General features: G+C 46.9%; 1 protein-coding gene across 1 annotated transcript in view; it reads left to right on the forward strand.

Annotated features, from left to right (window-relative positions):
* The window catches only part of LOC116940668 (rho-related BTB domain-containing protein 1-like), a 42047-nt gene extending 30824 nt beyond the window's left edge, over nucleotides 1–11223 (forward strand). The window contains exons 12-13 of the mRNA XM_032950798.2: nucleotides 445–550; nucleotides 5983–11223. Of these exons, the coding sequence (XP_032806689.1) occupies nucleotides 445–550; nucleotides 5983–6182 (306 nt within the window). The 3' untranslated portion in view covers nucleotides 6183–11223. The remainder of the gene's footprint in view (nucleotides 1–444; nucleotides 551–5982) is intronic.
* The last annotated feature ends 528 nt before the right edge of the window (nucleotides 11224–11751 follow it).

Here is an 11751-nt window from a genome sequence, read left to right on the forward strand (position 1 = left end):
GGTGGTGCAGTGGTTTTGGCGCCTTGACCTATTAATTCGGAGATTGATTTCCCAGGCACGGCTTGCATCGGTGGCGAGCAATATCCCAAACGGGTCCTGGGCGCTCATTTTACCAACCCGCACGAACCAGTGTGGTGAAAATATGGTGACCGCGTGGTGTGTGGAGGCCTTCCTCCAACAGTGGATTAATAAAGGCCTGTAAATTGTTATTTCATTTAAATGTAAACCATTATTGGCTTCTCGACACAAATGGAATCCCATCGGGCGACCCCGGACGCCATCGGATGCCTTTGCAATCTCAACAAATACGGTTACAAATATGTCCGTTGCTTTTAAAATGGATACGGAGGCGATGGATGTCTGGCTGTGGCTTCCCATCACGGTGCAGCAGCCATGCGGCACGCTTGATTGTGGGCCCCACCCCTATTCCGTTCGCCTGGGCAGTTTCACAACGCCAAGCAGCTGGCTGCGTGGTGCCAGCACCACATCTGTACCAACTACAACAGCGTGTGTCGCAAGTTCCCCAAGGAGATGCGGGCCATGGCAGCAGGTATCACACACAAAGACAAATGCAAAGATACCCCCCCCCCCCCCCCATATAGCCTTACACTTGTGGGGAAAGTGCTGTTAGCGAGCACCAAATGAAGACGGCATGGCACACGAGGAGGTGGGTAGCTACCACCACGCCCTGCAAAGGTGGAATGGGACCAGTGAACACACGCTGAAGCGTATATACTTACAGACACACTTACACACACACACTTACACACACACACTTACACACACACACTTACACACACACACTTACACACACACTTACGCATACTTACACACACTTATAGACAAGACAAAGATTCCCCCATAGAGCCTTAACAAACTGTTGGGCAAGTGTTGTTAGCGAGCAGCACCTACGAAGGCTGATGAGGCACATGAGAGGCCTTTGTCTCCTCAGTGGCGATGTTTACACATCGCACCAGGTACTCATTTGAGGATGATGAGTCGACCTCGGGCAAGCCCATGGCCAGTTCAGATAATTATCGTTCGTCACTTGTGTTGGCTATAAGCAGGAATTGAACTCTGGATTGCCGGAATTCGTAGCGCAGTGTGCTCACCACTGCACTACCGCTCTGCACATGCGCACACATGCACGCACGCGCGCACAGCATGGCAGTCACCCACTAATTTTTATTCTGCGCCCTCAATAATTAATATGTTCTAACAGAACGTGCTAAAGTAGCCCCAGAAAAATTTAATGTTTGCTTGCATGCGTGTGGGGTGCGGTAGCATGGCGGTTAACGCGCTGCGCTATGAACCTGGCTACCCGGGTTCGATTCCCGCTCACGACCTACACCAGTGACGATTATCTGAACCGGTTCTGGGCCTCCCCTAGGTCGAATCGGCCTCAAATTAGTATCTGGTGCGATGTGTAAACATCGTCACTAGGGAGACAAAGTCGACTGGGCGTGGTGCTGGCCACCCACCCCCTCGTGTGCCGTGTCGGCCTTTATAGGTGCTCCCTAACAGCACTTGCCCCTACAGTCTGTTAAGGCTACACGTGGGATCTTTGTCTTTATGTGCGTGCGTGTGGATATGTGCGTGCGTGCGTGTATGAGCGGGTGCGTGCTCTGCACACTCTGACCTCGGGTGGGCGGGCTCGGCCTGACCGTGGCGTCGGGCTGAAGGGACCGGCTGCGATCGATGCGCTGCACATTGGTCACTGTACGACCTCGTGCACTGTATGATGTCGTGGATGTGTGCACGTGTACGTTTGATACGTGCACCACGGGGAGCGGTAGCGGAGTGGTTAGTGGCCGTGCGCTATGAGCACAGGTGACCCCATCAAGCCTTTGTCTCCCCAGTGCACTTGCCCCATTAGTTTGCACGACCATAGGGGGATATTTGTCTGTGTTTTTATTTCCGGTGTTTTTCATAATCTGCATTGTAAACTAACGTTCTGAGATCTTTATATTTTTAAAATCATATTTTATTCGCGGTCTGCAAATTGTTTTCATGCACTCGCAACATTGTTTTGCTTGTGACCTAATTATTCCATTTATTAACGAAACTTTGGATTCTCAAGACACTTTCGCGAGTGTCCTAGTTTTAGTTGGTGTTTTTGCACATGGGAAGGAAAACCAGATTATCCTGAAAACACCGACTTCACATACACGGGTGTAAAGTTCACTTGCTACGCTGTCACAAATCAGCACGATTCACCAACCCCCTTGCCTCCAATGACAGGCACGCACCGCTACGCCCATCTCAAGTGCACTTAGATCTGCCTCGGATGAATGGTTTGAGTTTTTTTTTTACATTTACTTTAAGTAGGAGGTTGGCTGGGTAGCTCGGAGGCCATCACGCTGAGCCGGCATTACTGGGCCCTTTAGTGCAGAGTTGAAGGTCTCAGCCCATTGAATGTTGACAAGAAAAACACAATTGCATCAAATTTGGTTCTGCACTGCATTTGTATAAATAAAATTCGACCTCTCAATATATTCGTTTGACTGTTTTACAATGACTTCATAATAAAGGTTTTTGGGTTAGATCGCGTTTATTTATAAATGTGTCGTAACCCTCCACCATCCGACACGGCCAATCAGCAAAAAGTGTCACGTTGACAAAAGACAAATAGTTCACTACTTTAGCCCACCGGTGTGTTGAAGAGTGAATCCACAACATTTATAGTTTTAGTACGACGTTTCGCTGGTAATTACATCCAGCATCATCGGGCAATTCGCCAGAATGGTAAAGCCCTCACTTGCTCCCGGCCTTAAATAGAGCAGCAGGGTGACGTCATCATTTAACTCATTCAGGTGCAGTAATTTGAGGCGGAGGGGGGGTATTGTAATTATATAATCGATTGTTAATCAGTCAATGGTTATGATTAGTAATGAGTTGTAGATTAGTAATTAGCTGTAATGTGTGTTATTGTGATTATATGCTACATTAGTAATCCGTTAATTAATGTGTTTCCCCTATAAGGAATTGTAATATGTATTATTTAATAATACGCTTCCAAGCCGCACTAAGCCTATAGCTATCAGAACGATTAAAGTTATTTCTGTTTCTCTCAATTTCAATGGATTCTCTAATTAGTCTTTGCCAGTAATAATTAGTTTTACACAACACTTCAACGTTATCAAAATCAATTGAGTGTCCTTGTTGACAAGCATGTTCTGCTACTGCCGACAGTTGTGTTTGAGATAATTTAATATTTCTTTGGTGTTCTTTTGGTCTTACGTTGATGTTACGTCCCGTCTGTCCAATATAGCATCTGCCACATAAACAATTAATCCGATATACACCTTCTGTTGATAATTTAGGTAATTCGTCTTTAGTGCAAGATAATAGTTTTTGAATTTTGTGTACTGTACCAAATCTTACTGTAATATTTTGCTTTTGCAAAACACGGGCTAATTTGTCAGCTACTCCTGAGATATATGGAATTTTAATTGTTTTAACAATCTGATCGCTTTCAGCAGTGTTGCTTTGCGATCGTGATTTGGCATTCAGTGTTTTGTTAATTTGAGTATTATTGTAGCCATTCTGTCGTAATGCTTCTTTAACGTGTTTGATCTCTCTCACTAGACTTTCACCATCTGACACTGTTTTAGCCCGATGTATGAGCGTCTTGATAAGAGAGGATTTCTGAGCAGGATGATGATGCGAATCTGCATTCAGATAGGCATCAGTGTGCGTTTGCTTTCAGTAAACGCTGTGTTATTTTACCGTTTATGCCATGTCCAAGCAAAATATCTAGGAACGGGAGTGTGTTATTCACCTCCATTTCCATGGTGAACTGGATGGCCGGGTTTTGTGTATTGAGATGATTTATAAAATCATTAAGTGTATCTTTACTATGTGGCCAGACAACCAAAGTGTCATCCACATATCTAAACCAAAAATATGGTTTTAATGTGCTCGAGGCAAGTGCTCTTATTTCACAGTTTTCCATGTACAGATTTGCTATAGCAGGAGATAAAGGAGAGCCAATTGCTGCTCCTTCCTTTTGTTTAAAGAAATCCCCTCTCCATAAGAAGTAAGTGTTATTTAAACAATGGTCAGCAAGTTTCGGAATATCTTTTGGTAAACCTGTATTCTTTACTAGTGTATCAAGTAATATAAGCGATTCGTTCACTGGAACCTTAGTGAATAGAGAAATCACATCAAAACTTACCAGAATATCATTAGGATTAAGCTTGATATCTTTAATCACATTCACAAGATGTTCTGAATTTCTTATGAATGAAGATGTCCTACCGATGTAGGGCTGTATTTGTTTAGTTATATATTTAGCTAATTTATAAGTGGCAGAGCCAATTGTACTGACTATGGGTCATAATGGGATGCCGATTTTATGAATCTTTGGTAGCCCATACAGTCTAGTTGGTTTTGAGGCCCTTGGCTTAATTTGGTTTTGCTCATTCTTAGGGATTAATGAATTTGCAAGTATTGCAGTAGTCTTACGTTCTAAAGTGTTAGTTGGATCTCGTTTAATTTTAATGTCGGTACTTTCCTCTATTTAATTTCTAATTTTATTTTCACAATCGGCTCGTGACATCACTACAGTAGTGCGGCCTTTATCAGCTGCCGGGACTTGGATATCTTTATTTACACGGAGCTCTCTCTTAAGGCGTTTGCTTCGTTGGAGCTAATATTTACTTTTGAAACTTTGCTATTCTCAATTATTTTGGCAACCTCATGTCTAGTCATCTCTGCCTCATTATGTGGAAGGAGTCCTACTGCTGATTCTACCTCAGCAATTATCTGATCCACCGGAATTGTGCGTGGGGTAACGGCAAAGTGAAGGCCTTTAGAAAGGACAGAGATCATGTCACTAGTTAAAACAGTGTTAGTCAAGTTCATTACAGTTTTGTTTTTAAATTGTTCGTTTTTAGTAGGGATTTGTTTATTATGAAGTCTAGAAAATTTATTCATTTGGTTAGTTTTTGTTAGATTAAATACATTATGAGCCGATTGTTGTGTTATGGTATCGATTATATTCTAATAATGCTTGGATACACTATTGCTTATATCTAAGTATAACTGCTTTAGCGATTCCGAAATGTAACATAATTCACTCCTGTTGTGCTGTATTCTCTCTATTAATAATAATTCGCTAGCTTTGTATAGTATTTGGTTAGCTTTAGAAGACTTTATGTGATGTGTTATTTTAACTGCGTTTGGTATTACCTTTGAATCTCTGCACCTTTTGAGGAACGCCAGTGAAGATAACAGTTTCATCCGCTTAATGCGGAGCTTCTCCAACTTTCTGGTTTTAAGAAAAGTATCCTCCCCATAGAGGTTAGTCAGTTTAACACGTAGGCTTTCGCGACCAATATTATTCATAATAAAGGTTTTTGGGTTAGATCGCGTTTATTTATAAATGTGTCGTAACCCTCCACCACCCGACACGGCCAATCCGCAAAATAGTGTCACATTGACAAAAGACAATTAGTTCACTACTTTAGCCCACCGGTGTGTTGAAGAGTATTCAAACTGTAAATGTTGTGGATTCACTCTTCAACACACCGGTGGGCTAAAGTAGTGAACTAAATGTCTTTTTTCAACGATGTAACTTTTTTGCTGATTGGCCGTGTCGGGTGGTGGAGGGTTACGACACATTTATCAATAAACGCGATCTAACCCAAAAACCTTTATGAATAATATTGGTTGCAAAAGCCTACGTGTTAAACTGTTTTACAATGAACATTACTCTTGGGTAGAAGGGGGCTGGGGGGAGGGCTTGGGAAAGTTCTGCCCCCCCTACCGTTTTGGATCAGTGTCTCGGAGGTAGCTCTGTAATATCTGCTTCCGCGGGCCGTTCCCTAGACGCGAAACGCTGCGGTGCTCTGCGAAAGCTCCAAATTGGATTCTTCATCTCGTGACAAGATGCCAACGCCCCCAAATACGGATCGAATTGTGAAAGTCAAAACAGGAAATGTATATACATGCTGGAACTTGTCCGTGCGCGCGACGCAGAGAACCAGGCGTACTTTGCGCGGCACCGCTGGCCGCCCGTGTGGTACCTGAAGGAGGACGACCACCACCAGCGGGCACGCAAGGAGCGCGACCGCGAGGAGCAGCTGCTGGCCAAGCCTGCGAGCGCGCGCCGGCGCTGGTGCTTCTGGAGCTCTCCGACGGCGCCGCTCTCTACCTCCTCCTCCTCCACCGTGCTGTGAGGGGTTCGCCAGCGCCACCGCCGACTTCGCCGTCGCCGCTCTCCCTCCCCCGGGCCAGCGATAAATAAGCAAACAAGGCAGCGGCGCGCCGCGGTCAACGGTGTCGATGGTTTCGGCGTTCTGACAGCCGTCGCGCTGTTGCAACGGCGGCGCGCAATTGGATCTGGCTACTGGGTGCGATTAGCGGCCAGTAGGCTGATGGCGTGGCGCGATCAACCCGTTTAGAGTATGCCGCAGTACTGACCAGCGTGGTAAAGTGTGGCCAACAAAACTCCCCACGGCCCGCACGACATGGGGAGGCCCTCATCCAGCAGTGGATTAACAAAGGGCTGCACACGTGCATGGGGCACCGAACCCCCGTGTCCCTTCGTACCGAGGTTCTGATTGTAATCCTTTGGCAAGGTTCACGATAGGAGAGGTTAATGTGACCTTCCGGCGAGCGTAGTTGCGTTGACGCTGCTCCCATTTAGATGGGCCGTGACAAAAAACACGTCGATTTGAATGGTCGGTGGACGTGGAGACGTCAATAGCGGCGCGCGCACGGAGGGGGAAGGACGATAAATCGATGGGAATTATAAAATTACACACCGCGCTCGTCCTCCGAGCCCGTCCGCCCTGGCGGTGGATTGGCTCGGCTGCTCGCAGCGCGGAGAGTTGCTTCCCGTGGCGTTCCGGGAGGGAGTTCCGGGTGGGAGCTGTGCACGCGGGTGATGCTGCGTGGCACGGGGATGGGTGCGGTATGGGCAGCGGGGAACGATCGAACCTCACGAGAGAGGCCTCTGCCCCTCGTTCTTTGACTCCTCCTCTCTAACACTCGCGACCCTATTCCTTTTCTACTTGGGGTCCGTGTGATCAAAGCGCTTAAACCTCGTGTTTCTAAAACCTCCCCGACTACACTAGTGATCGACAACTCTTGGCGGGTGGTGGAGTTTACACGTTTTTGTTTATTTTTTTGCGTAGGCAGTTTGTGGATAGCGCGGGGGTTTTTTTTGACGGAAATTGCCAACGTTTGCCTGTGATGTAAATATAATCCCCAAGCATCTTCGCTTGGGGTTTGGACGGTCACCGCGGCCTCCGTGTTTATTTTATTTTAATTTCCTTTATAAAAATGTAGACGCTGGCGCTGGTTTGAGTGAGACGGCGGACGTAGCGCGCGTTTTACTGGTGTTCATAATTGTGTAATGTGCACGTCGACACTTTAAAGACTTATTCTGCATGTGTCGCACTTCGGACAAGGGTCTATAGCCGAGCGAGAAAGAAACTGCGCCGATTTGAATGCCTCTGGCGCCGACGCTCGGACCCTGATGTTGCAACGGCGAGCTCAGAAATAGTATTATAAAAAAAACACTCGGACGTGCACATTTGTATTATGATGCCGATGCATGGTGAACACAATTTTGCCAACGGATCTTTGAAAACAACAACAAAAATGTGAACACTCGAGTATTTTTTAAAGAAATGCCTTTCTGTGAAAACTATTTGGGGTGGGCAGGGAGGGAGGGGGGGGGTACATGGCTCTCTTAAATTGAATCGTAGTTTACAAATCTTTTTATAGGGTTGTGTGTTCCCATTTCACCATATAGTTTACAAACTCAGCTGTGTTCAACACGTGGCCAAAGCAACCCAAGGGTGCGTTACATACGGCGACTAAGCACGCGCATGTGTGCGCGCATAACGGACCGGACAAAGCCATCTCTAGGACGGACGGATGGACACGAGCTTTTGGGTACAGGCAGGAGCAAAAGCTTCTCGTTGCGAATGGGAGTGACCTGCCTGGTGGCTGCTGAGAGTGTACATGCTGTGAAGAACTTCTCTCCCCCTTAGAACCGTTTAATTGTTTTTCGTTTTGTACGGCCGCGTGGAACCGCCGACGCGGTCCCACGCGGCCGTCGTCCGTTTAGCTGTGGGTGCCGCCACTTGGGACGGAAACAACTTTCTACGACGCGGCATTCTCAAAAGAGTGGCGACGTCTCCCCCTGTCCGTTTGAGGCATTCCTTTTTTTTTTACAAATGCTCCACCATTGTAAATCGTAAACAAAAAAAACACGTTTTAGTAGCTGTCCTCGCATCCACCGTGGTTTAAGACCAGAGGACAAATACTGCCACTTGAATGTTGGCCTTTTTCCATGGCACAAAGACTGCTTTGTACAATAGTATAGGCATGCCAACAAGTGTATTTTGTAAAAAAAAAAACCCGAAGGCCTTCTCTTGGTGTTTACTCTGCAGTTTGTGTCGAGTCTCTTCTTCTTCTTTGGCTTCGAAAACAAATGCTTGTCCGCTTTGGACACTGTTGTTTTTTCGCCGTACGTGTTGTGCGTGTGCGAGAAATGCCCAAGCATAGCTGAAATTGAAACCACACCTCCCTCTTTTCCGCCAGCCCACTCGACCTCCCCTCCCCCCCCTGCTTCCTCCCTTACTCTCTATTAAGCACACGGTAGCTTAATAATTAATTGCACTTACCTGAACCTGAGCGACAGCGGGTGGCGGGTGTTTTGGCGGCCTTGACCGCATGAAATATTTTAGTGGGCAGCGCTGTGGGTGGGGGGGGGGAAGAGAGGAGGACGTTGGTGGCGTTACAAACACCACCCAGTGTGTGTTTTTGTTGCTTTCCAGAGGAATACGCGGGCGGTCGAGCGGGGTGGGTCGAAAGTCGCGAGGTGTATGGGGCAGGTCGCTGTAATATTTGACGGCTCCTGTGGTTGGTGTGAGGCGCGCGGTTTTGCACGTTGCCCCCCCCCCCTCCCACCACCCCGAGTGTCGTGCCTCGAACCTGGCCGTGCCAAGGACTGGCTTACGCCCGCGTTGTCGAAACGTCGGCCTGGTGCTTGTGCGGGCCGTGTGGTTTTGGGCATCCTGATTTAATGAAGTCGCCGGCAATTGACGTGGAAATTAATTGGTACGCCGCTATGCGCTCTTCCTTTTTTTCCCTTGACTCGCTACCCGAAGCCCCCTCGCTCTGAGCGGTGATCTCGTTTCCCTAAAGCACAACCAAAAGGGCCTGCGTCTAGACGAGAAGAAACATATGTGCACTCAGTAGGATACACTACTGCTTTTGTGTAAATCTCGGTGTGTCCCTTGTACATAATCTGTAAATAACGTCTCTTTGTATAGTGGCAGCTTATTTCACTAGACACCTGTTTTTTGTTTGTTTGTGTGTGTGTGGAATGGAATCCGTTTTGCCTCATGACCGGAACGCATTTTTTTTTTAAATGACCGCCTGACGTGAGTTGAGCATGTTGCTATGGCATTGTTATGGCAACGGACTTGACTTGAATTGGCAAAAAGCTGCAGCTTTACGCGAATGTAAAAAAAATAATAATGTAAAACGTTAGATTTGTTTTTCAACATCGGTGATCATTAACGCTCCCCCCCCCCCCCACCGTGTCAGGGTAAAATTCCTGAAAAGGGCTAAAATCGTAAAATTTTACAGTGGTCACACCAAGTGCTGTTCACTCGAAAAAGAAAAAAAACCACAATGCACAGTTTCTTTATTTTGTTCAAACGTTGGTCTCTTTTCTTCCCTCGCGCTTGACATCGTTGAATCGCGCGTTCCTCCTTTGATGCCCCTCGTGCCGCATCATCGAAGAAAAAAAAACACACACACAGCGTTGAGAAGGAAAAAAAAACTATCACAGGGGGCCGTACTTGGAAGGCGCCAACCGTGCACTCTTTGAATGGCTGGTCCATTTTGTGAACTCCCGCGTTTGTCGCTCACGTGAAGTCCGGTTCACGTGTTGGTGGTGTTCCCCCGGTTTGTAAAACACACTTCCCGACCAAACCAACACCAACTCCCCCCCCCACCCCGGCACCGATTTTGTAAGTACTTTTCATAACACTGTAAACGTTAATTGGTTTTGAACCAATTTGGTCGGATTTATGTGTGTGATTTCAAATTTGTGAACATTTTATATGAACGATAACGTTATCAAAAAAAATCCAGAAGGTTAAAAACGATTGCAGGAATTTGGCTCGCCAGCCATGGTGTACAACAGAGTCGATAAGTTTGCACATTGTGGCTTTGATTTAATTTCCTCTCATTTCTAGGCAGTGAGATTCGGGCGGATGTGTGTCAAACTCCTAGATTGTTGACTGTTGCGAGTTTGTGAAGTTGATTTCGAGACGTCTGCTTCACGGTATTAAAAAAAACGTTGGAAAGGGTGGGCTGTGTAGTAGCAGCACTGCCTCTCAAGTTCTTCGCTTGTAAAAATAAGAAACCTGTATGAAAACATCTGAATAACTCTCTTGAGGTTAGGCGCGTCATTCGGCTGGACAGGCGTGTGAATGTAGTAAAATTACGGTTTCGTACTTCGCTGTGAACGGGCCAATAATTTACTTAAAAAAAAATGTAATTATGTAAAGAAATTAACCTGTCACGACCATGATGCCAAGTGTCTTGATTAGAAGCTGTTTTTTTGCTCCAGTCATGTTGTTTGTTGCAACAACGAAAAACACCCCGTTCAAGGCTGGAGGCCGATTCATTGAATGAAGCTTTTGGCGGTGTGCTATCAGGGGTTGTGATTTTGCCGGTGTGTTTGTGAGGGGTTGTGATTTCCCACCTCGTCCTGCGCGCGCGACGCGACCCGTTTTTAAGTTGCAGCTGCATCTCTCCCGCCCGGTTCTTGCCCCCTCCCGCGCCAATTCCGTGGTGTCGCGGCTACCCCGATGCGCGCGGCCGCAATGTCGCTCTGATCGCTCCTCGCGCGCGCGTTTCCTAAACGACGGCCGCGCCGTCGTCCTCGTTGCAAATTTCGAAAAGGCGAGACCGCCGCCTGCCCGCCCGCCTGCCCGCCCGCGCCTGGAGCTTTCGCCGAGGTGGAGTCAAGCTGACGACGGTGACGAATTGAAGAGTGAAACTTTTTTTTGTTGTTGTTAGGAAGCTTTCCCATTTTCTTTTGATGTGCCATAATTCTTCGCCGCCACCGCCGACGACGACGACTTCTTCTGCGTGCTGTTTTACATTTCTGCTGAAGTTTTTTGATGTTTTGCGTGCACTGACGTTGTGTTCTTTAAAAGCGGTACAGTAAAGAGAAAATGAAACGAACCCGCTTTGCTGGGGGGGTTGTCCTTTGTTTGACACGTCTGCCTCCGTGACGGCGACCCCCCCCCCCCCAATACCCGACGGGTGACTCCCACGATCGGGCACCGATCGGTTGAGCGTCATGCAGAGTTTGTGTCGGGCGTGCAGATTGAGGTGAGCCGAGAGACAGAGAGGCCTGCTCATAAGCTAAGCGGGGTTTCCGATTTAGAAACAGTCGACATGATTTGACTCGCACAAATTAAAACCTAGCTTTCTTAATTCACCGTGTCCTCAAGGCATTTAATCGAAACTCGGTTTGCTAATTAATCATCCCGAGACATCTCTGAAAAGGATGATCGCATTGTTTTTTTCTGGATAAATATTTTCCACGAATAAGCGCATGTCCTGGTCTCCAGTGAAATGCGTTTTTGTGGAGGTGTGATATATTTGACCTCTCTTCTCGATTTATTTAACCGAACAATTTTGTGACACTAATAAACAGACCGCACATTAGTGACAACGCTAAGCGGAAACCCCCCCAGTAACTATATG

This window comes from Petromyzon marinus, chromosome 9 (assembly GCF_048934315.1).
Source record: "Petromyzon marinus isolate PM22_M1 ecotype Great Lakes invasive population chromosome 9, UKy_Petmar_22M1.pri1.0, whole genome shotgun sequence".
Lineage (NCBI taxonomy): Eukaryota > Metazoa > Chordata > Hyperoartia > Petromyzontiformes > Petromyzontidae > Petromyzon > Petromyzon marinus.